At 38.8% G+C, this 26,383-nt stretch overlaps 1 protein-coding gene across 3 annotated transcripts in view; it reads right to left on the bottom strand.

Moving 5' to 3' along the window:
• TAFA1 (TAFA chemokine like family member 1) overlaps nt 1–26,383 on the bottom strand; it is a 552,572-nt gene that overhangs the window by 91,047 nt on the left and 435,142 nt on the right. For 2 of the 3 annotated variants that reach the window (XM_033131611.1, XM_033131612.1), the window contains one exon: nt 16,540–16,680. In XM_033131611.1, coding sequence (XP_032987502.1) covers nt 16,540–16,680 — 141 coding nt within the window. The remainder of the gene's footprint in view (nt 1–16,539; nt 16,681–26,383) is intronic. The other variant, XM_033131613.1, reaches the window with a different exon arrangement.

Genomic DNA, 26,383 nt, shown 5'->3' with positions numbered 1-26,383 from the left:
CAGTCTTCTTTTTTGTTTGCATCAAAATGGAATAAAAAATATTCAGCATGTGAACACAAGAAAAGGGTAAGTAATGTCAAACTCCTTAACCTACTTTAAAACAGCCATTTTAAATGCAGGATCTGACGAGGTTCTATGATTGAATCTCTGTTTCTTGTAAATAGCAATCCAGAAAATATTTACACTATCTTCTAGTAAGTACTGTTTGTAATAAGCTCATAGCTAGAAGAGACAGATGTCAGAAGCAAGGGACAAACTTTCCACAGAATAGTCCTTTAATTGCTGCAAAAACTAACTTAGTCCAAACTAGCTACAAGTTACCACAGCACAACACGAGCCCCTCCGAAGCAATGCAACATAAAAACTTATGTTTATTTATTTCAGGTTATATAAATGTTTAAAAGAGTTAATTGTCAATTCAATTTTGTTGATAGTGATTATTATTCCCTCTATAAAGTTAAAAAACACCTGGCTTTTGATTAGCCTCACACACTAAAAGGACTTCATCTTTCCTCTGCTTTCACCATAGAGAAAAATTAGAGTGTAACAATTCAGTTGAATTTGTAGTATACTTGGGCCACAATAATGTCCTCTTATGAATAAACAATACATAGTCAGGTATAAGTTTGGGAGTTGTTGCTATGTTGTCTTTATTTCTCCATATTAAGTGTAGAGAGCCCCAGAGATGGTCTGTCAAATCCTTATTCCATGTGAGTCCTCTCAATTAGTAGAGCTCATATTTATTGAGAACTAATTCTGTGCTAAGTGCTCCACATGCATTTCTTCAAATAATGCTCATGATCATACTGTGAAATTGTTTTCTTATAATCCCTGTTTTCAGATGTGGAAACTGATGGTTAGGATCATACCTGAACTTGGGTTGGAACACAAATTTGTCTGATCCCAACACTTAGGTGCAAAAGGTATGAATTATTTGAGCATCTGTGCCAGGAGTTGTGTTGGGCACTGAAATACAGCCATGAGCAAGACCTTCATGTAGCATCTGTTGTACAGCAGTGAAGACAATATTGGAATGTAATTTAAAGTGGCAATTATGTTACACAAAAGGGAAGAACAAAATGCACTGGTGGCCTACATTAGGAGGACTTAGATTAGTGGCTGGAGGACATGTATGATAAAGGCTCAGGCAATAAGAAGGAAGATCTTTCAGTAATCAAGGCAAAGGATGACAATGGCTTGAGCTTGGTTGTTGGAGGTAGGGATGGAAAACAAGGAAAAGAGTAGAGAGATGTTTGGACAGTAGAATCTAGGAAGTGTGTTGACAGGATAGATGTGGGCCATGAGGAAGTGCGAAAAGGCAAAGATATTTCCCCAAGAGTCTGGTTTGAATAAGGAGATGCATGTCTTAGTCTTCCAGGCTGCCATAACAAAATACCATGGACTGGGTGTCTTACACAGAAATTTATTTCTTATAGTTCTGGAGGCTGGAAGTCCAAGATCAGGGCATCAACATGGTCAGGTGTTGGTTAAGACCCTCTTCAGGGTTGCAGACTGTGAATTTGTTACTGTATCTTCAAATGGCAGAAGAGACAGGGGAGCCCTCTGGGGCTTTTTGTAAAGACACTAATACCATTCATGAGGGCTCCACCCTCATGACCTAATTACCTCCAAAAAGATCCTTTAAATACTATCACCTTGGGTTAGGATTTCAGCATATGAATTTTGAGGAGACATAAACATTCAGTTCATTGTTTTGCAGGTGCTCTTCAATGATGTGGGAACCATGCTCAAGCAGCAGGCTGGTAAAATTAGCAGGCTGGTAAACGTGTGCTCCATTTTGAGCATGGTGAATGATAGGTATCTTTGAGTAACCCAAAAAGGGATGTCTAATAATAACCTGAACAAAGGGCCTGGAGTTTGGAAGTCTGAATTAGGTTAGATGGTGCTGTTTGGGTCTCTGAAGCCATGAAAATAAATGAATGAAGTCACCTAGGGACAGCGTCTCTGGTAAGAAGAGAAATGGCAGCCTTCATGTGAAGGCTGAGAGAAGACCAAAGCAAGAAGTAAGTCGATTTGTACATAATGAGCCCCTAATGTAAATGCACACTCCTTGATCCTTTCTGAAATCCATCATCTATATGAGATCTTTCAATCTCAGAGATGCTTGTGTGCACACAAGCAGGCACTTAAAAAATGAGTGCCTTCTCTTACTTGGATTGGCATTAGAAGATGACATCCTCAACACCTTCACTTCTGAATGGAAAACAAGTAGATCACATTTAGTTTGTCTTCACTCTCCATGCCTGACTGACCACGGGCTTCTCCCTCATGATCGCACCTGCCATTGTTTTCCTGCACAGCTGTTTAGAAGCTTGAAAGGCTTGTTTTATGGTTGGAAGTAATCAAATGAGAAGAGATGTATAAGTATAGATATTACAATCAAAATTGCAGTTCTGAAGTTTACATATATAAGGGCAGATAATTTTTGACAAAGGAGTCAAAAACAAACAAGGGAGAAAAGAAAGCCTCTTCAATAAATGGTGCTGGGAAAACTGGAAAGCCACATGCAAAAGAATGAAACTAAACCACTATCTGTCACCATATATCAAAATTAACTCAAAATGGATCAAAGACCTAAACATAAGACCTGAAACAATAAATTGCATAGAAGAAAGCATAGGTATGAAACTTATGGACCTTGCGTTTAGAGAGGATTTTGTGAATTTGATCTCAAAGGCAAGGGAAGTAAAAGCAAAAATAAATGATTGGGACTATATCAAACCAAAAAGCTTCTGCACAGCAAAAGAAACAATCAACAAAACAAAGAGGCAACAAACTAAATGGGAGAAGATATTTATAAATAACACCTTTAATAAGGGGTTAATATCCAAAATTTATAAAGAACTCATACAACGCAACACCAACAAAACAGATAATCCAATTTAAAAATGGGCAGACCAGAACAGACTCTTCTCCCAAGAAGACATACAAATGGCCAACAGATACATGAAAAGATGCTCAGCTTCACTAGCTATTAGGGAAATGCAAACCAAAACCATAATGAGATATCACCTTGCATCTGTTAGAATGACTATTATCGCAAGACAACTAATAACAAGTGTTAGAGGCTGTAGAGAAGAAGGAACATCCATATACCGCTGGTGGAAATGTAAATTGGTACAGCCACTATGGAAAACAACATGGAGGTTCCTTCAAAAATTAAGAAGAGCATTACCATACGACCCAGCAACCCCTCTTCTAGGTATTTACCCCCAAAATCTGAAAACATATATCCATAAGGATATATGTATCTCTCTGTTTGTTGCAGCATTATTCATGGTGGCCAAGACATGGAAATAATTGAAGTGTCCTTCGATAGATGATTGGATAAAAAAGATGTGGTACATATACAAGTACACAATGGAATGCTACTCAGCCATAAGAAAAGATGAAATACTGCCATTTGTGATAACATGGATGGATCTTGAGATAATCATGCTAAGTGAAATCGGTCAGACAGAAAAAGTTGAGAACAATATGATTTCACTCAGATGTGGGATATAAAACTGGAAGCAACAAATGAACAAAACCAACAAGCAAAAACTCATAGTGAAATATATAGATGATGTATTATGGAAATGTACACTAGAAATCTATATAATTTTACTAACCAATGTCACCCCAATAAATTTAATTAAAAATTACAGTTTTGAATCACAATTTCTTATTTGAAAACCTAGAAATGCACTCATTGTTTTCTCAAAATATGTTTATTATGGCTAATATAATTGAGGACTCACAATATGCCTGGAGAAAGAATTGCAAATTTATGGTTTATATGACTTATCATTTAGTACTCTCATCGACTCTTCAATGTCATGTTCTTTTCATTCCCTTTTTATAGATGAGAAAATTATAGTTCCAGGAGAATAGCATGCTGATGGACATGTGACTAATCAGTAGCAAAACTAGGGTTGAAATCTAGGCCTGTGTGCTCCAAGCTGCAGTGATCCTATATTGACATTTTTCCATTTGTGTGTTAGGGAATGAATACAATCCTAACATCTTTCAAAGGGCGCTGCTATCAGACGTCCATTATGGTCTGTTCAGGACACTCCCAAGATGCAGAGGAGGGCATCTGTTAGCTTTAGGTATGGTGGCTTGAGGTAGGACCTCTGGAGTTGTTAATACAAATTGGGAAGTAAAGTTAGAGTCAGATGGGTTGTTGAAGGGGTGTTAAGGTAACATTTTAATCAGATATGAGTCTAGATGATGGCAGTATTAAAATTAGGAAATGAGGAGTGATTGATGGATTTGAGATACATGGGACATGGATAATGATGGTGTGTGTGTTGAAAGAGATGCTTTAGGAAGGGTGTTGTTGGACACCCTGAATGGTGTCGTTCTCCAAGGAAGGGAGTACAAAAAGTAAACAGTACACCAAATCTTTCCTCCCCACACTTCTGATGCTATATCCTACCCATCATGTCTAGCAGTTCCTCATTTGGGGTCCCAGATCTACTGCTGCCATGTCCTGGAAACACTAATTTAATTTTTCTAAGATATCGGGTTTCTCCTGTATAAAATGGGGATAGTAATAGTCCCTATCTTATAAGGCTGCTGTTGTGAGACTGACCTAAAGTAATACATGGGTCTGGCACCTAGTAAGAGCTCAATAATTATAAACCAGTATAATTAGCCATTTTAAACTAGTGCTGTAACTAGTATCCCATGTAATTGAGAAAACCATTGCCAGCTGACATGGACAGATTTAATCTCCCTAGTTTGTAGAGGAAAGAGAATGAGGCAGATAGCCAGAGGTAGCCCAAGGTGAAGGGTGACCTTGTCTGTGAGACAGCCATGGTGAACACATGTGCCCTGGCCCAGTTTTAGCTGCCTAGAGCCCTGCTATGAGCAATATCTGCTCTTGGATTCTGTGACCCTAATATATTCTCACAATTACTTCTCTTTTCACTCGAGCCACTATCGGGAAGGTTTACATTTCCTGCACCCTGAAGAATGTTGATAAGAACAGCATTAAGCATAAAGTAAAATTATTGTATAGTAACAAGAGAGTTCATGAATGACAACTTCTAAGTTGGAACATGTAAGTGATTCTAAATTTGAAGGAATATGACCTTCCTTTGAGTGACTGGTTAACCACCCAATCATTTTTTTCCAGCCTAAGTAATATTAGTTGACATTGAAATTTGATCCATTGAAAGTTACCCCTAAGCATTTTTAATGGTGAAATATGAAAATACCAAATAATATTAGGGATTATAAGTGACATAGGTGACTTGGGGAGACGGAAGTCTTCCACTAATGTCCCAGCTCAGCTGGACATCTTAACTCCATCTGGTCTTGTGTAACTGGTGCATGAAGTATCCTTGCTATGTCCACCCTTTCTGCTAAGGAGCCCAGTCCCTCTTCTCCCTTCCTGGGGTTCATTAAATGTGCTGGGGTCACCGATGCAGAACGGAATGCTAAGGAGGCCTGACGACACTGGTGGCTATGACTTGTGTTGCACAATCAGTGTGTAATATGCTAGATGCTGTTCATGGGTGGTCTCATTGGAAGGGAACCAAAAGGATATGAAGAGAGTGTGTTGAGATATCACACTTATGCATAGTGCTTTCTTGGTTGGCATCTGGAGAGCTGGGGCTATAGGTGGTGACACATCTCTGGTAGTCGTGGTAGATAGCTTTTGTACCGGGGACCACATTTCTTCTACCCATGTGGTCCTTTCTTTCTCTCCCTCCCTCAACATACAGCATCCATATTAGTGTGGGTGTAGGAAAAAGGTAATTATTTAATTTTATATCTGAGTCTCTAAATGGCTTTTGAACATAAACACCAAATATTTGGGCCTCTGTTCTCTGGTTAGCGGGTGATTCATGTCTTGTTGTTTGGGCTTGAGGTAAACCCCCAAAAATTCAAGGAACTTGGGTAGATGGAGGAATACATCATTCATTTTTCAAAATAGTATTCATCTGTATAAGTTTCTACACAGACCTGAGAAGGGGACAAAATTTTACCACTCCCTTAGATGAAATTATCAGAATTGTTCACATAGAAATGTGCTGATGTCCTCGGCAACTTCCAGTGCTGTTGCAGAAGGACAGGGCTATAGATTTTCCTAGAAGTTGTGAAGTAATTCACAAGGCTTGCTCATTATTCATATGGACAGCACATTAATAACAGAACCCCGAAACCTCGCCTTAACTGGGCTGGAGCCTAGCTAGAGGGATGAGAAGCTGACTGTAGATTTAGAAAAACATTCCCCCCACCTTTCTGAATAATAATAATAAAAAAATCATTAAAAGTGTGCTCATATCAGGAAAAAACAGGTCTTTGAAAACACCTGAGCTTTTTGGAGATAAATTGAAACCAATGACTTTGGACTTACTTTGGGGAAATTTTTTTGATGAAATTGAAATTATTATAAGCAAGTACATTCCAGCTACACAACAGACAAGGGTTTGGGGTGTGCTGCAGAATGATCACACACACACACACACACACACACACACACACACACACAATACATGCTGTGACAAACATTTGTGCAGAGAATTTTATACCTTCCAAGTGGTTATAAAGACAGCTTTACAGTGGGACTTGCTGTATTTAGGTCCAAGTATATGTACTACATATACTTCATATATAGTTTTCCCACTGAAATTATATCAAAATCCTTAGAAGATTTCTTAGGTGATATCCAGACTCATTAACATAACTCTGTTGAGGAAATGCAGGGAATTACGTGTCCAAGAACTGTTGCTAAGTGAAGTCCCTGCAGATATAATGCAGGTAATTTGTATTGTGTTCCCCAAACATCCAGTCTCATTACAAAAATTCCTATTTATCTTCTTCCCTTTTAGTGAACCAAATAAAGAAAAGTGACTAACTAATTGAGTTTGTAAGCAGTTTATCACTGAATATGATTTATATGCAATTTTTCTCTCTTCCATCCTTAATACTGGGTATTACCAAATTTTTTATCTCTGCCTATTTGATTGATGAAACTTTGCATTTTAGTGTTTAATTTACATTTCTTCAATTGATTGATGTTGAGCATTTTTTCATGTTAACAGCCAATCTTTTACTGAAAGTGAACTATTTAAAATATTTTCTTATACTTAAAAATACATGTTCAGGCATTTTATATAAAATGACACCATTTGATTTACCAAGTTTTATGTGTGTGCCAGCATGTGCATAGATATTTGCTGTAAGGATGCACAGAAATATGGTGCAATTGTTCCTTCTGGCAATGAAGATATGAGAGTATTGGTGGGAGAGGGGAGAAGAGGCAGGACTACTGTTAGTTTTACCCTTACTTTGCTAGTTTTGTATACATATATTTCTACTTACACCAGGTTATATATATTATTTTTATACATCACAGGAATTTTTTTCCAAAATATTAATTTGCTACATTAACTTGAGAATAGTAGGGAAACAACTCTATGAGCCAGAAGCCATACATTCGAATGTCTTCGGGGATCAGGCAGGTGACATGGATGTGCCAGAGCCAGGTGTAACAATAGGGAGTTGTGAGGCCTGTGGGAGACGGGACTGTCCCATCCAAAGGCATCCACAGTCGATTTTTCCATCACTCTGCTGAGCTTCGGAACAGGCCTAAAGGTGGTTTCTGCCACGGACCTGCCAGGATTCCTGCCCTCTTTATTATGAGAAGGGACAAATACAGAGACAGACCTTTAACTAGACGGCATAAAAGGCCTTGTCAGTCCTTGTACGTCCTCCTCTCACCCTCTCACTAATGCAGGCTTGGATCCCTCACACACCTGGGCAGTGCTCAGTGCCCACATAGGGGAGCAAAAGAATACTTCTATATCTTTCAGAAATTATGCCTGAAAATTCCACTGTTTTACTGATGATGTTATAGAAGACCCTCTTCTAACAAGAACAATGGAAACTCCTTTCAGAAATACTTCCTGTTAGAGCCAACTGAGCTCAGCATTTGTCTATTAAACAAGCTGGAGTCTTCCTTGAGAGAACAAGGTGCGTTTCAAACAATGGTGGTCATAAAGGGACCGCAGATCACTGCTGTGCCTCCCCGTGAATCACCACAGCAATTCATTGTCTTGGTGTTTCACCATGTGGGGATGACAAGTAACAAATGGTGAAACCAAAATAGGTCTTCTTTCCTGTCCCCTAAAATGGTTAATATTTGTGAATAAAAATAAGGGTTTAAGCTTTTTCATGTTATGTTTCTCTGGAAGGTCTCTAGATGATTTCTAAACTGCAGTTGTGCCTGACATGTCACTGAGATATTGTAAATCACATTGCTACCAGAACCCATAGTGCAGTGTTTGGTCAGCCAGTCTTAGGGAAAGCACTGAGCTATTGGCATAACGATTATCAGTCAGTCTCAGAAGACCTAAAAAACATTCCTAGAAATGAAAATAAAAATATAGTCCATTCGTATAGTCTGTGCCAGCATGGCCCAAAAGTCCATTTCACAGAACATCGGATCTGCAGGATGTGAATAAGTGTTACACTGAAAAAGGTCGATGTTAAAAATATTTGGGAAATACTGAATTAAAGTTCAACAAGTTTCTTGTCTGCAGAAATTCTCACAGCCTTTAATATGCTATCATGTTTTGGAAGGCTAAGAATGGGCTGTTATGTGCAGTATTTCTCATACATATTTCATGGTCTTCTACAGAAAACTGTTGCGAATTTCAAGTTTCCTTCCATTCTCAGCCCTTTTCTCCACACCTGTCTCTAGGGACAATGATGGAATGTGGTCAAGAAACTTTTATCATATATTTTCCAAAGGAGGAATCTCCAGAAACGATGTTTGCCAAGGTTCGGAAATCTTATGTAATGCCACTTGGAAAATAAAAAGTAAAGTCTCAATCTACTAAATAAATATTACTTAGTTAAAATTAGTTATAAACTGTGAGCCATAATACAAATAGTTGCTTGAAAAAAAGCAAATGAAGGCACTTTATGGATAGATGTTTTAATATTCCTTCTAAGCATCTACTCACTTAGCTCTCTCTTTTATTACCCTTTACTCTGATCTCTCCTTTTCCTGTCCCTCTATTTTACTGTCTGTCTTCTGGGTCTGAATCTTATGTGTCTTTCCTTCTGACTCTTTTGCTCTTAGCTTGGAGGCTAAGTACGATGAGCAAGGAGCAAAGTGTCTTGATATATTGTGGGTTTTTTCTTCACAGAAACAGCCAGGAGTATGATGACTTTTTCATACTTTTTCAGAAATAGCCAGGAGTATTATGTTAACTGTACACTAATAGTTAAAAACAAAAAATCTGGGGTTTCCATAGTTGTGAATGTCAGAAAGTTCTGTGACGTGAGCTGGACTCTTCTTGCTGTTGCCTCTGGCTAATAAGCCAGTATAAGAAGAGGTAAAATTTCCTAGCAATCAGAGTCATTGAAATGGTTATTATTTACATTGAATAAGAAAGAAAGGCCTATGAACTTATCATATTTTTCTTCATCAGGGTGATACTAAAATCCACACTGAATGAAAAGACCTCCTCTATTAACCAGTAGTTGTAATGATGTTTTTTTTCACATATTTACCTCAGTTAGAAACAGACACAAATTACATGAGAATGAAATCCTAAATAGGGAAAACTGAATGAAAACTTCCTCATGAAATAGTTATTTTATGCCCCCATGCTTTAAATAATGAAGCTGCAATCATTCTACAAAACTGAAACCATTATTTACAGAAATGCTGCAATTATTCAATGACAATGACCTTAGGAAGGGCAATTGCTCAACCATCTCTAAGACACAGAAAGGGAAGGGGCAGGCATTGCCCAAAGTACTGGATGTTTCTGAAAGTATCCACACGGTTAGACTTTCTTTCTCATTTCACCCAGATATTTTGGCATTTTGAAGAAAGCCTTTGGAATATAACATGTATTATGTTATATCCTGGTTTGCCTATGGCTGATGATTGGAGGCCCTGGAGTCAGATAGCTCAGGCTGACCTTCTGGCTCTGCCAATACCAGCTGCACACTTCTGAGCAAGTCTCCAAATCACTGTGTCTCAGTTTCCTGACGGGTAAAATGGAAATAATAGAAGGATATATCATCTTATGGGACTGGAGTTATAATTAAATGAATGTGCAGGCTTGAAAGATTGGAAAAGTGGTACATGGTGAACCTTTAAGAAAATATTAACTCAAAATGATCAAAGACCTAAATGTAAGATCTGAAACAATGAATTACACAGAAGAAAGCACAGGTACTAAATTTATGGACCTTAGGTTTAGAGAGGATTTTATGATTTTAACCTCAAAAGCAAGGAAAGTAAAAGCAAAAATAAATGAGTGGGACTATATCAAACTGAAAAGCTTCTGCACAGCAAAAGCAACCATCAACAAAACAAAGAGGCAGCCAACCAAATTGGAGAAGATATTTGCAAACAACACCTCTGATGAGGAGTTAATATCCAAAATATATAAGGAACTCATACAACTCAACAACAAAAACACAAAAAAACCAATTAAAAAATGGGCAGAGTACCTGCACAAACACTGCTCCCCAGAAGACATACAAACAGCCAACAGATATTAAAAAACATGTTCAACTTCACTAGCTATTAGGGAAATGCAAATACAAACCACAATGAGGTATCACCTCACACCGGTTAGACTGGCTATCATCAATAAGACAAATAATAAGTGTTGGGAGGCTTTGGAGAAACAGGAGCCCTTATACACTGTTGGTGGGATGTAAATTAGTACAGCCACTATGAAAAACAATATGGAGGTTTCTCAAAAAATTAAGAAGATAGTTCCCAAAAGATTATGTCAAATACCAGCAATCCCTCTTCTGGGTATCTACCCAAAAAATCTAAAGACATTTATCCATAAAGATATATGTACCCCTATGTTCATTGAAGCATTATGCACAGTGGCCAAGACATGGAAACATCCAAAGTGTCCTTTGATAGATGATTGGTTAAGAAGATGTGGTACATATACACAACAAAATATTATTCAGCCATAAGAAAAGATGAAATACTGCCATTTGAGACAACACGGATAGATCTTTCGATTGTCATGCTAAGTGAAATTAGTCAGACAGAAAAAGTTAAGAACTGCATGATTTTACTCACATGTGAGATATAAAACTGAAAGCAACAAATGAACAAGACAAAGAAATAAAAACTCATAGAAACAGACAACAGTTTAGTGGTTACCAGAGGGTAAGAGGGCAGGATGGTGGTACAAGAAGGTAAAGGAGGTCAAATATATGGTGATGGAAGGAGAACAAACCCTAGGGGGTGAGGACACAATGTGATACATAGATGATGTATTACAGAATTGTACACTTGAAACGTATATAATTTTACTAACCATTGTCACCTCAATGAATTGAATAAAAATAAATCAAACAAAATCAAAAAAGAAACTAACCATAATTTTTATTGTTATCATTATTATTATTAATTATGTTCCATTAGTCTTAAAACTTTGATATTGATAATCTTTATGCCATTATAGATCAACTAGAATGATAAAACATAATTTAACAAGCCCACTAGATATTTATTTTTGTTTGTTTTATATCATCCTCTTAGAAAAATTCTTTCTTACGTAGATAATTATGTTTTGAGTCATCATCTTTTGTTTATGAGTCTTTATTTTAAGTTTAGTCCCTGGAAAGTACAATTGACTCTTAAACAACATAAGTTTGAACTGCACAGGTCCACTTATATGTAGATTTTTTTCAGTAAATACAATTGGCCCTTCCTATCCACAGGTTTTGCATCTGTGATTTCAACCAAACACAGATCAAAAAGAATATTTTTGTATTCCCAACCAAGGTTTCCAACTGCGGCTTGAAAGTAGTGTTTTCAGTCCTGGGTTGGTTGAATCACAGTGCAAATGGCTGACTGCAGAGTGAAAAGTTATGGAAGGGGGAGAAAGTGAAAGGATTAGGAAAAGCAAATTAGGAGACACAATATAGTCATAGGGATATGAAATACAGAATGGGGAATACAATCAACAATGTTGTAAAAATTATGTAAGGTGCCAGGTGGGTACTGGACTTATCAGGGGGATCACGTCATAGACTGTGTAGATTCATGACCCATGTGCTGTACAACTGAAGCTGAAATAGAATAATATTGTATGCCAACTATAAGTAAAGAAAAAATACATATATACATATAGTCACAGAAGGTGGAATATAGCATAAGGAAGATAGTCAATGGTATTATAACAGCTATACAAGATGTCGGAGGGGTAGTAGCTTGGATGACGGGGGTTATCCCTTTGTGAGGGGTGCAAATGTCTAACTATTATGTTGCTTTGTATACCTGAAACCACTACTACTACTAATAAACACACACACACACAAAGTTATGTGGGGATTTTCAACTGTGAGGGTGGAGGGTTGGGGGTGGGGTGGCGCCAGACGTTGTTCAAGGGTCAACTGTAATTGGAGATTAGTAAAAGGCTGTATGCTATATTTTTAGTTGGTGTTAACCAAAGATATTTAGTTAGGTGTTGCTCTGCCCCATTTTGTGTTGTAGAATAATTACTAAAACACAACAGTGTGTGAATTAGAGTGTAATGACATATTCTTTCAGTATAGTGCTAGACACAACTCCAATGCTTTTAAAAATATTTATAAATGAATGCCCTCAAATTAAGTTGTTGAGTATGTATTTGGTATATTCAGTTATTAGGCAATAGAATATAATTTTTAAACTAAAAGTGCACTACTTAAAAATTTCTCCAAATGTCATATTATACTTTAGAACAAATTGTTAAGATTGGACTGCAAAATTTGTGTTCCATTTTAAATAATCTGGTCTCAGATTTTGAATCTTAAAACAATCCAATATATGCTTATTTTAAAATCATTGCTGTTCCTCTGTTTTTGAAAACGCTGTAGAAATTGCAACTGACCTGCAATTTCAGAGGAAAGCAAATAACAGTGCAATTGGAACACTTACCATGGGAAATGTATGGCAGAATATATTTAGGGCAAATGTGGTACATAGATTGCTGCTGTCAAGGAGAGAAGCTGGTTTCTATCCACTCTTGGGCTGAGAAATGGAAATGCATGAAACATTGTGAACATGCCAAAATGGAGGGGTAGTTAGATAGATGGTGTGTATACACCCCTGAAATCCCACGTGGCTATTAACAATAATGTTTTAAAGAGTATGTATTAAGTTGGGAAGTGGTCATCATATATTATATGAAACAAGCTGTCGATAAAACAGTACTATAACATTTTAGTTCAATAAAATACCTAGTCTGTGAGTTTCTCTTTAATGAGGAGTTAAGCCTGGAAGGACATATACTTGTTATCTCACAAAGCAATGGTAATCTTTCAGCAATAATATCATGAGTGATTTTAATGCATGGATGCATTTCTGTCATTTTCAAGATTCCTATAATGAGCATGCATTCCTGAAGATGACTGACCAGCATTAGTTATATCCAGTATAATTAGTTAGAAGGAGTTCTAAGCAATGGTAGCTAGAATGTCACTACGTTGAATTAATTTGAAACAAAACTTTGTAAAATGAAGTCTCTTTCTAAGCATTACCAACACATATTACCAATACACAAGATAGGAAATAAATGTCATCATTTAGTGAGCACTTGATGGGAACCAAAGCACATTATACACATGATTTCCTTCAGCCTGACCACAACCTTATGAAGTAGAAACAATTATTATCCCCATTTTACAGATGAAGAAACCAGTTAGAAAACAAATGTGACTTTTCCAAGGTCATTCTATCAGTAACTGGTACAGCTGAGACCCCACTCATGCCTGTCTAATTTCACTGTTCATGGTCTTAATAACTACCTGGAAATATTAATTTATATATGCACTTCATATTTAATTTGCATGTAGAGATCTAGGCCATAAAATCAATTTTGATCATAGCAACACGTAGACTTTTCCCATACATGCCAATGGATTCAAGGATTTGGGAAGAGTGGAATGCTTTGGAAACTATAGAACATCAGATTGAGACTATAGAACACTTTATACTATTGACTTTCACTTGGAAGATAGGGACGAATTGCCCTCTTGCCTGAACTAAAGGGTTAGGAGTTTCCAAAGGAAACAAACTTGTTCTGAGAGAAAAATATTACCATAATGTGACTTAACTTCTCACAGAAACTGAGGGCCACGTGCCTTCCCCCTCTGCCAGCACAAACATTGCATTGCTCCTCACATCTTGCATCCAAATCCTGAAGGCAATTCTATTCCTAGGTCCTTAGAAATAAGAATAAACTGGAAACCAAATGGAGATTTATAGTTAACAGACTCACTCCGTTCTTTGGCAAAAGACATATGAGAAACCATCATGATTTTATAATGTTTATTGGCTTCTGGGGTCAAGAGTTTTTTTCCTGTAAGAGAGTGAAATGGCTTTTCTAGTCTAGCTGCCTGCCTTCCCTGCACTGGAGGTATCTCATCATGCTGACCAGGATCTAGAAATAACCATAGCATATGTTTCTCAAGCTCAGCTCCACTGACACTTGGGGCTGAATAAGTTTGCTGTGGGTGCTGCCCTATGCATTGTAGGATGTTTATCAGCACTGCTGACCTCACCCACCAGATGCCAGTAGCACCCCATTAGTTGTAACAAATGTCTAGAACAAAACGTCTCCAGGCATTGCCAAAAGACCCCTGAGTTGCCCTGATTGAGAGCTATAGATCACATTGTATTTCTTAATGTGGATTTTTAACACCCTTTATAAAAAATGCTTGACCTTTCCATGGTACAGAATGGGCAGCTGTACATGCCACATGAGTTTGTTCCTCTGACTATGGCTGATTGGGCAAAGGTTGACATGTGACCCAAGCTGGGCCAACCATATTTAGTCTTTTTTGAGAATGCATTTAAGACACAGGAACCAAGTCAAATATTTGTGGGGTATACCATGATGCTGAGTGAGTTCAAAATAAAAGCCTCACAGCAGTCCTTACATAATGGGGGAGCAAAAGCTAAAATCTTTGAAGAAGGAACCATTCCACATAGAAGAAAATGAGGGAAACAGCGATCAGAAACAAAGTAAACAAGATGGGAGCTGCCTGAAGAATTTATGAATACCATGAGGTTTGGTTGAATTTCCTGTAATTAGAGCCCTCAGGATTTCTCTATTTTCTTAAAAAATAACTTCCTCTTTACTTTATCTAGCTGGAGTGTGTCTCTCTTACTAACACCTAATGATTCATAAGGAAAATACATAACATGAGCCAATCTAGAAGGTATTTTGTCCCATCTATATCTAGAAGCAAAAGAATGGGCCCTAAGCCAAGAGATCCAGGCTTTAATTCCTTCGGTGTGACCCTGAGCAAGTGATTGACTTCTCTGAGTTCTGATTTCCTTACTGAAGAATGTGAAGATCACCTCAAACCTGGATCTAAAATTATGAAAGATAGAGATCGGGGGAGAAATGTGTGGTCCCTTTGAACCTTGAACTCACGGCTGACAGAGTCGTGTATGACATTGTTTTAAAGATGGTGGTCACAACTTGATATTAGAATCAGTTACTCTGGGATCAAGAGTCAGTCGAGCCATGACTTACCAGCTATGAGACCAATGGAACATCATTTAACCCTTCTAAGCCTCAGTTTCTTCATGTTAAAAATGGGAGGGAAAGTGTATCCACCCTAATGATTTCTGTTTCCTGGTCTTCAAGCCCGGTGGTCCACTCCCACACTGAACAGATAGGGCTGACTTGTATAACCAATAGCGTACTGTGGAAAAAATATGCATAACTTCTGAGGTTAGACCATAAAAGAAAAGGTCATTTTGGCTTCTGTATTATTCTCTTGGATCACTCACTCTGGGAGAAGCCAGCTGCCATGTGGTCAGAACACCGAACTCCGACAGAGGGGCCCAAGTGAAGAGAAATTGAGCTATCCGCTAACAGCCACGTGAGTGAGCCATGTGAAAACCATCCTCCAGCACCAGTCAGATCTTAACCACAAGCACATGAGAGACCCTGAGCCAGAACCACTCCACTAAGTTAAATTCTTGACACCCACACATTGTGAGATAATGTTTGCTGTTTAAAGCTGCTAAGTGTTGAGCGTGGGGTAATTTGTTACACAGCAATAGATAATTAAATGAAATAATGCATGAGAAGTGTTTAGGACAGTGCTTGGCACGTGGTGACCATTCAGGGCACTTCTACCTGGTCATGAGTGTGTAGGAAGCACCCAAGCAATACCTGGCATATAGTGAGTGCCATTGAATCCATATTCCGAGAGTGTTAGGTATTGTTATCTTCACTACCATTATCACCGTCATCATTCCATATGACCTCAATCCAAAGTCACTTCCCAAATGAGCTGGATCCTCAAATTTCTTCTCTAAAAATGTTCAAGTAGAGCTATTTGAAAATCCCAAAGCCAGAGAAACAAGAATTCAAACTCTAGGTTGAGGGCTGGCATCTTTGTAGCTTTCCAATACTTTGAGTGCACCTTGTTCATTATTCTGAGCCACATTTAGATGAGACAAAGACCTGTATTATGCACGGTGAACACCTAGATGAACACCTAGGTGTCAAACCAGCTACTCACCATCGACGCAGGAGGGTCGGTTTCTTGTTGTCCCAGCCACTTTTCCGGGCAGACAGGAACACTTGACTGTTTGTGACCGCTCCTCAATGCGATTCTTATTACAACATCTGTGTGCGGCTATCACTTCACACGTCCCTCCTTCTGGCAAGAGAGAAAGAACAGGGACACTGATTAGAAATAAGTCAGTGTCCATTTAGGCCTCTGGGGATATGTATGGAGGGTTTGGGGAAAGTGAGAGAAATTAGAGCAATAGTTTCAATGAAGTATAATAGTATTGGATTCTTCTCTTCTGCTCTCTATATGACCTGCATATGTACACGTAGACAAGATTATACACAAGCTCTGTGGAATGTTGGGAGAGACAACAGGCATGGTGGCACTACACTTCAAATGCAACACAGAGCATGCATGCAGAGCCCTCCAGAATCGGCAGTTCTGGGCTGGGCATACTGGAAGGCAGTGGAGTAGAAAATGCCTGGAGCTAACACTAAATAAAATGCTCCCTGAGTTAAGTGCATTATATTTGGGGAGCTCACACTGGTGTTATCTTTGCATTGACAATTCTCTGAACTACTAATAACAAGCAACTGACCCGCCAGTGAGACAGCACCTGTAGTGGCAGGAAAATTGCCCAGAATTTAGCTTTCCCTCCCACTGCCTGTGCACACTCAAGGGGGCTAAATAGAAAAACTAACTGGGGAGTCACTTCCCCAATTCAGATAACATCCAAAAATGATAGAAAGAATCACTGGAGAGAATGGGTATGTGGCACCTGAACTACAGACCCAGGAGTATGGCTTCATTTAATTGTTACAGGTCAGCCATGCAGTCATCAATATTTACTGGCAACATAATAATAATGTATGTCAGTCTTCACTAAGTTCTTAACAGGTGCACTGCTGGGTCTGTCTAGGGGTTTGTCTTTCCAGCCTGCAGGACGTCAGCCAAGCCAGTTCTCCAGGGACACAAAAGATACTCCAAGTGACCAGAAATCAGAAATTAACTTTCCCAAAGTCAGATTTTCCATTCAGGAAAAATGTTTTTTATTTAACAAGAATGGGCCCACAACATTTACGATTCTTGGCATTTAGGATTCAGTTGGCAGAAATTGAGCAAGCATTTGTTAAGTAACCACTGTATACACGTTACTGTGTTGTAACCTGTAAGGAATGTGTATCCAGCCCATTCATGGTGGGAACTTAGGAAACGTTGATAAAAAGGAGACAAGGGAGGAGGGAAGACGTAAGACACAGCTCTGCCCTGTCCTGAGAACTTACAGTGTGACGCAGTGGTGCTCAATGCAGGGGTGGGAGTGTGGTGATTTTACTGTTCGTTCTCCCCACTAATGATATTTGGCAAAGTCTGGAGACATTTTAAGTCATCATTGTTGGTGGAGGGTGGGTGCTACTGGCATGTAGATGCAGCGATACTGCTAAACATCCCACAAAGCACAGGCCAGCATCCCACTACAGATAGTTATCTGGCCCCAGTGTCAACAGTGCTGAGGTTGAGAAACCTTGGTTTAATACGATAGAAACACTCACAAGAATCTCTGACCTAAGGCAGAATACGTCTGCCTCCGTCAATGGGAGGAAAGAGTTTGGGCTTTCAAAATAGCTTAGTTTGGTCTGAATCTCAGCTCTGTCACTTACTATCTGAGTGCCTGAGTTTCCACATCTGTAAAATAGGTACAATAATACCACCTGCCTCATAGGGTTGTGTGAGTATAAATCAAGATAACAGTGAGATTAGCATTAAGCCTGACACAGAGTAAAGTGACCATATAGGCTACGTATGGTAATAATATCCAGTCACATTAATGTATTTCTTTGGGGATGCCCCCCACCTTTCTGCCTCAGAAACTTTGCAAATATGTCTTCTCCTGGCATACTCTCTCCTACCTCCCAACCCTTCGTACACCACTCTCAACTCAGAAAACACCCCTCCCTTTCACCACTTTTCATTCTCTCAGCACCCTATGCATTTCCCTGCATAATTGTAACCAATCATCTCCTACCTCAGGCAAGCCTGGTCAGGGTCAAGGTCGCTGCTTGTCTCCTCAAAGCCCTATTGTCCACAACTGCTATAGGCACCCCTACAGGTATTCCTTCTGGTTGAATGAATAAAGAATAAGTGAATTAATGAAAATTAACACCATGTAAGTACCAAGATCTGGGGACATAGGTGGAAGGGGACATTCATTCATTTGTGAAGCATTAGGAAGGCTTCTTCAGTTAGGAGTTGAAAGGTAGGGCAGGGCTTCAACAGGGGAGGGTGAAGGGGAAGTGTTTTGCTAATATGAGAGGCTGTGGAATTTTTATTAAAACGACTCTTAATTATAGAAGAGTTTTAGATTTACAAAAAACTAGTGATGATAGCACTGAGTTCCCATCTATGCCAAACCCTGTTCTTTCCTATTTTTATTCCCTGAACATTAACATCTTCTATCAGTATGCTAAATTTGAACCAATATTGATACAGTCTTATTAACTAAAGTCTATGCTTTAATTTAGGTTTCCTTAGCGTTTACCTAATGTCCCTTCCCGTTCCAGGATCCCATTCAGGATACCACATCACATTTAGTTGTCTTATCTCCTTTGGCTCCTCTTGGCTATGACAGTTTTTCAGACATTCCTTCTTTTTTTTATGACCTTGACAGTTCTGAGCAGCGTTGGTCAGGTATTATATAAAATGTCCCTCAAATGGGATTTTTCTGAAGCTTTTGTCATGATTAAACTGAGATTATGTGTTTTTGGAGGAGGACCACGGAAGTAAAGTGCCATTCTCATCACATCACATCAAGGGAACATATTGTCAATATAACTTATCACTGTTAATGCTGACCTTCATCACTTGGCCCAGGTAGTGCTCGCCAGATTTCTGCATCCTTAACTTCCCCGAACCCCACTCCTTTCCACACTGTCCTCTTTGGCAGGAAATCACCGTGTGTAGCCCACACAAGAAATGGGAGTTATGCTCTATCTCCTTGTGGGTCGCACATCGACTAAAATTATTGAGAATTCTTCCGCATAACAGATTTGTCTCTTCTCTCTCATCCATTTATTTTTATTTATTATATCAGTATGGACTCATGGATATTTATATTTTGGGTAATAATCCAATCCTATGTTATTTGTTGCTCAAAATATCCCAGCTTTGGCCATTGTGAGCTCTTTCAGCTGGTTTCTGTATATACGTGCCATCCCCCTTTTCTTTGAGCACTTCCTTAATTTCTGGCCCTACAAGATGCTCTAGGCTTATCTTAGTTATTTCTTACCTGGTCCTAGAATCAACCATTTCTCTAAGGAGCTGTTCAGGCAATTTTTATATTTATTTATTTTTATTAAAATTTTTTAAATTACTGTTGACATTCAATATTATATTACTTTCAGATATACAGCATAGTGGTTAAACATTTATAACTTATTAAGTGATCCCCCTGTTAAGTCTTGCACCCACCTGACACCATATATAGTTATTACAGTATTATTGACTATATTCCGTAAGTTGTACTTTACATATGTGTGACGGTTTTTTAACTGCCAATTTGTACTTCGTAATCCCTTTACCTTTTTTACCCAGCTCTCTAACTTCCTTCTATCTAGCAACCATCAGTTTGTTCTCTGATGAGTTTGATTCTGTTTTGTTTGTTTATTTTGTTTTTTAGGTCTAACGTATAAGTGAAATCATATGGTATTTGTCTTTCTCAGTCTGACTTACTTCACTTAGCATAATATCCTCTAGGTCCATCCATGTTGTCACAAATGGTAAGATTTCATTCTTATTTATGGTTGAGTGATATTCTATTGTCTATACCCTGTTTTCTCACAAATAAGACCTACCCTGAAAATAAGCCCCAGTTAAGATCATCAACCAGATGGACACATTTAGCATGTTATGACGATGTTCCAGAAGAAGATGACATGACTTTGAATAAATGTAGATTGTATTTGAATAAATGTAGATTGTTGTACATAAAAAAATAAGCCATCCCCTGTAAATACACCTTAATGCATCTTTTGGAGCAAAAATTAATATAAGACCTGATCTTATTTTTGGGGAAAAACAATATGTACCACCTCTTCTTTATCCATTCATATTTTGATTGGAACATTTAATCCATCTACATTTAAAGCAATTACTAATAGGTATGTGGTTATTGCCACTTTATTAATTGTTTTCTGATTGTTTTTGTAGTTCGTTTCTGTTCCTTTCTTATTCTCTTGCTCTCTTCTCTTGTACGAGGCATGATTAAACAATACAGATGTTTAAGTAAAAATAATTTATTACAGTAAAAGACATATTGCCATTAATCCCCCTCAAAACACTCCCCCTCACTTTGAACACACTTATCCCATCATTCTTGGTTTTCACATTCAGCTGTTGTGGGGAATCCTCTTCCCTGCACTGGTGCTCCAGGTTGGGGAGCCTGGTGTGTGGCTGGGACCCCACCCCCGACCTCGCTCCTCAGGGGGGACCTCAGCAGCTGAGATAGCCCTCCTGATTCTTAACTGAGATGCCTGAGTGTGGGATCAGCCCATTTCATGTCACTGCCCCTCCTACCAGTCTCGACCTGGATTTTTTATGTACTTAGTTATAGGACTTCTGTTCAGCTAGCCTTCAGGTGGTTCTCAAGAGTGGTTGTTCTGTAATTTAGTTCTAATTTTGATGTGGTCGTGGGAGGAGGAGAGCACAGTGTTTACCTACTCTGCCATTTTGACTGGAAGTCCCAGTCAGGGTATTTTAAAAAATACATTAAAGTAGACAGAACTGAAGACTTGAGATAGGATTTAATTAGAGAGGGCTTTCCTCTCCAGGGAAAGATCTTGGTGTGATTCTATGTTGCAATGCAGCACAAATGGAGATTTGAAAGCCAAGTACTGATGTGATCTGGATATTGCTCTAGAGTGACCACCCTGGGTGCTGTTTGCAGGAGTGGTTAGAGAAGTGCAAGGTGGCAAAGCAGAGGGAACAAAAGGCCAATGCAAAATTATGAGCAGGAAGTAAGGAGGCTTGAACTTAGATCATGGAAAGAGCATCTCAGTCTTGCCACGTCCCCATCACTGGCATTAAAGTTAATGGAGCAACAGCACTAATCACACATTACAGTCTTTAACCCAGACACCTGCAATCAGGTCATGTTAGCTCATAATTGTCGGCTGCAAATACCCTCAGTCAAGTCAGTAATAGCTGGTTCTATGCTATACACCAATTTTGAAGACATCACTTGGCTTTAATGCAAGAACGAAGCAACATTTATGACTGAAAATAGCACAAGGCACATGAAAGCTCCCAGGGCATACCTTGAATCTCATTTGATTTACAGTCAATCCAGCAGACACAGCGACAGACATGCCAGATTGAGTTGCTGCACTGAGTTAAATAATGTGGAAAAGAAGGCCGCCACTGGGGGCCCAGAGCCAGTCCCTCACAGCACAGTTGTAGATGAGCCAAAAGGACAGTTTCATGTCATCTCAGCCCTCACTGCCATTTAGGGAGCTCTTAGTTGGGTGCTGGGCACTGCACCTGGCACTTTACGTACATTAATTATAAACTTCTCAGCAACTGTACAAGGTATTGTCCCCACTTCACAGATAAAAAGCTGCTGCTCAGAGCGGTTGAATAACTTGCCCAGGGTCACAGGAGTGTGACTCAGGTGTGTTGAACTCTAAAACTCATACATTTTTGCATCTTGTCACAAGTTGTCATTATTTGTTGATGAAAAACTTGCAAAAGGAAGTCTGACCCTTTGTTTAGAATGGTTATCAAGGTTACTATCTGATCTGTCCTCCCCTAACCCCCCAATCAAGTTTTTGACCTCATTTGCTACCACCTTTCTCTCCTTTCCTCTGCTCCAGAAGGAATGGTTTTCTTGTAGGCTATAGCCTGAACATGGTAGACATGATTTCCTCTTAGGGTTGCTCTAAACCCAGGGTGGTGTTGCTCTAAATAACAGGCTATTCTGGTCTGGACAAGTTGAACTATATACCATCTGGGACTTTCTTCCAGCAGATCTCTGGCTTATTCTCTCACCTGTACCACATATTTGCCCCCATGTCATTTTATCAAAGGCACATTTGACCACCCTACTGAAATCCTCATTCCCTTAGCCAGCATTCACGATCTCTCTTACGTTGCTCTGTGCTCCTGCTCCCACCACCAGGGTAACTGTGACTTTCAAATACAGTATATGATTTATTTATTAATTATACTTATTGTCTGTGTTTTTCCCCCCTGGAATGTAATCTCCTCAAGGACAGGGATTACTACCGTTCTCTTTATTAAACATTGTCTGTGGCATATTATTATTAGAATTTAAAAAGTGCATCTAATATACATTTCATTTAATCTGCAAAATAGTTCAAAGACAGAAATAGGACTCTCGTTATCCCAATTTTTAGTGAGAATGCAGACTCAGAACCGCCAAATGACGTGGTGATATAATTAATGATGATAATAGTATCATGATAGGTACTAACCATTTATTGAGTATTTACTATGTATCTGACACCACTGTAGATGCATTATAAACCTTCAATTTATTTTTTTGCTCGCAAAAGACCAGTGAGCTTATATGATTCCCTTATTTTACAGAGGAGGCTTAACTGAGATCAAGAGTAGCTTAAATACTTGCCCATGTTTTAGCTAGTAAGTACGTGGCAGCATCCGAACCAGAACCTGCATCCTGTGATCTCATGTACAGCGCCCTTCTCCTGGTCCCAACATGTGCTACCATGTCTCGGAAAAGGGGAGGAGAGCTCAGTCACTGGGAATTGACGAGTGCTCCATTTTCATTAAAACCTTGTTCATGAAGTCAATGACCCCAGACCACATCTTCCTCAAGCTCACAGATGATGGATTTGCACACTGGAAGCCAGAGAGGTGCTGCTCTAAATAACAAGCTCATGTGGCTGTGACAAGTTGTACTACGGCTTCAATTGGTATAATGGAGCCCAGGCCCGGGGCTTGGAGCCCCACAGGACCGTAACATTTAGAAAGTTTGATTGGTGCCATCATACTCAAATCTCCTGATTCCCAAGGTTTACATTTGTGACTGATCCTAGCCATAGTCAATCAGAGAAATCTAATATTTCAATCTATCCCGACCACGCAACCTGGCTCCATTGACTTGTGTTGAACAAAAATACTGTTTTTTGACAGGACAAGGCTCACATTTGTGGTCCTTTGCTTGGAAATTTTCAAGTTATGCTTTGTGCTGCTGTATAGGTTATCTGAGGGAGCTCAGTATGTCCATTGGAGGAAAGGAGAAAGCAGCTCTAGTTATTTGATTTTGTAACGTTCAGTATAATAATCTGTTCTTCTGAGATTCCTCTGCTAAGGAAAAAGTGTAAACAACCTACTTAGCCGAAGATCAGCAATTTAAAGCTAATATCAAATGCCATGTATTTTTTGGATGGATGCATGGATGGAAGGATGGACGGATGGATGATTCAACAAGATGAAAAGTGAATTACAAATCTGTCACGGAGTTTTGCACAGTCAAATAGTAATGAACTGTTTTTCGAGAAGGTTGAATATCTTTGGTAAAATAGTGTATGATAAGCTTGTAAGATACATTTCCACCTCCCAATTTCTATCTGTTTTTACTTCCTGGCTATATCAGGAGCCCAAATTTACTTTGTCTACCCAAGACTCAGTGATAAGCTGATCCAATTCTGTGAAAAGAAATAAAATTCTGCACTTCTTCTATAATCACGGGGATGGATTTCTCAAGAGCCCCTGAAACTGACTTTTAAGTCTTAGTTATTGTCCTCATTTGCTGGCTGCTTGGAAAAGGGGACTGGAAACCAAAACATTACCCAGCTTTGTCCCCAGTGGAAGTGAAGAAAAGTTAGGTTTGTCATAACACTTTCTGGGAACTAGAAAATTGTCCATTTAAACATAGAATTTATCTGCATTTTAAAGATTACCTATACTTTGAAACGTAAGTGACAAGCTTATTGCAAAACCATAATGATAATATCTGTCATGTAAATGCCTTTCATACTTTGGTGTCAATGCCAATCCATTCCTAAATTTTATCTCAGTCCAAGTCAAAATGATTTCAAGATGATTTATGGTCTCTTAAAGCAGTCATTTAAGTGCTCAGGAAATTGAACTTCCTTTTTTTTTTCTTTTTTTTTTGCTTATGGATTATCTGTAAAATGGTTTCTTTTCTGTAGATCCAGCAAATAAGACAGGTGGGATAACCTTCTACTTACCAGCTAATGGCAGAGAATGTGGCATAAGGAACAAGCCAGCATGGAGGTTGTCTGTACTATTAATATTTTCCAGATTATTGTTTCTATCATCACTTTTCTTTGTCTATAGAAAACACATCTAAAATAAAATATGAGAAATCCTCATACCCAATATCTAGCTTTATAAGGGGTGCCATTGCTCTGTCAGATGAAAAGTACATGCAATAATTATCTGGCTAACACAAGCTATCTGAGAAAGTTAGATGAGTTGAGGGCCGACCTCTATTTCCCAGCTCTCCCTCCACCACAGGTTTTCAGAAAACTGCTTCTCACTCCCTTTGTCTCCGTTCCCTCAGGTGGTGATGGCAGGTGTCCCGCAGGGAAGCTCCACGGGACAGCTCTCCACGTCCCCTTCTGCTCTTAAGCTGAGGTTTGTCAGAACTCTTGAGTACATTATCAAAACCCATTTTTAACAGGAAGAGAAAGTTTATAATATCCAAAAAGGAAAAAAAAAAGATAGCGTTTCAAGATTATTTCTGGCAGCAGCAACTCTCTTGGAGCTGGAGAAGTTAAAAAAATGTCAAGCCCAATATGCTTCTAGCAACACTCCCTCCTTCCCAGCTCTATGTATCATTGTCTCACTCTATTCAAGCGAGGAAACACAAAGAAGATAAATTGCTAAGGATAACATTTCCTTTAGAAAGAGTCCCCACTGATGACAATTATATTCATGATGAGAAGGGAAGATGAGGTTAGGAATGACTGGCAGGCAGATGGCTAAAAACTTGAAGATTGGCATTATAAAACAGAGTTTGCCCCCGGAATGAACATCTAATAGAAATGGCTTATGCCTACCGACTGGATTGCTCTGGGCTACAAATTGGGTCAACAGTTTAAGGATGGGCACTTGTGGGAAATCGCTGATGTCTAAAGCTTTTCATCTGCCAAGGAATCTGACATTCAATGGTGTTGGTGGCATACGTTGGTGTTGATGGTTTCATGTCCATGATTGAGAATAGCCAAGCAATTCAAAATTATCACAACACCAGGTTTTCTGGGAAAGAAAATGCTAGTGGAGAATGTAAAGTAGGAATAGAAACAAATTATCTTTAAAAAATAGGGTAACATAAGTCTAAACCGTGTACATTTTTTTTTTTTTGCCCCTGTATTCACTATTAAGGTCTTCAGGTGGTTTCCTCCCATACAGTAAGATAGATTCCCCTGTTATACAATCCTACAACCTCTCATAATTGTCCCACAATAATATTCACAATGCATTATTTTGGCATTTTTTTAAATAACATTTTTGTTTTCTTATAGAAAGTAAGAGCAGCGACTTTCCCCCCCCGCCCCCACCACTTATCCCCAGTACTGGGCCTATGTCTGGTCTGCAAATATTTGATGAATGAACCTATTCCCCAAAGACTATCTCTTGACCTCCACTGTGTGTTCCCTTTTACAGTAGGTCTCCTGATTGGAGTAACTGGTTCACTGCCAGTCTATCCTGTTGGACTGGACACTCCATGATGGCAGGAACGACTTCCTGTTTATATTTTTATCCCTATTGCTTGGTATAAGAGTAGGCATTCATGCTTTGCTAAATGACTGAATGATTAAATTACTGATTGATGGAAGAGAGAGAG

This window comes from Rhinolophus ferrumequinum, chromosome 17 (genome assembly GCF_004115265.2).
Source record: "Rhinolophus ferrumequinum isolate MPI-CBG mRhiFer1 chromosome 17, mRhiFer1_v1.p, whole genome shotgun sequence".
In the NCBI taxonomy this organism is placed as follows: domain Eukaryota; kingdom Metazoa; phylum Chordata; class Mammalia; order Chiroptera; family Rhinolophidae; genus Rhinolophus; species Rhinolophus ferrumequinum.
The sequence above is the reverse complement of the archived record's forward strand: the minus strand, read 5'-3'. Positions and strand labels throughout refer to the sequence as shown.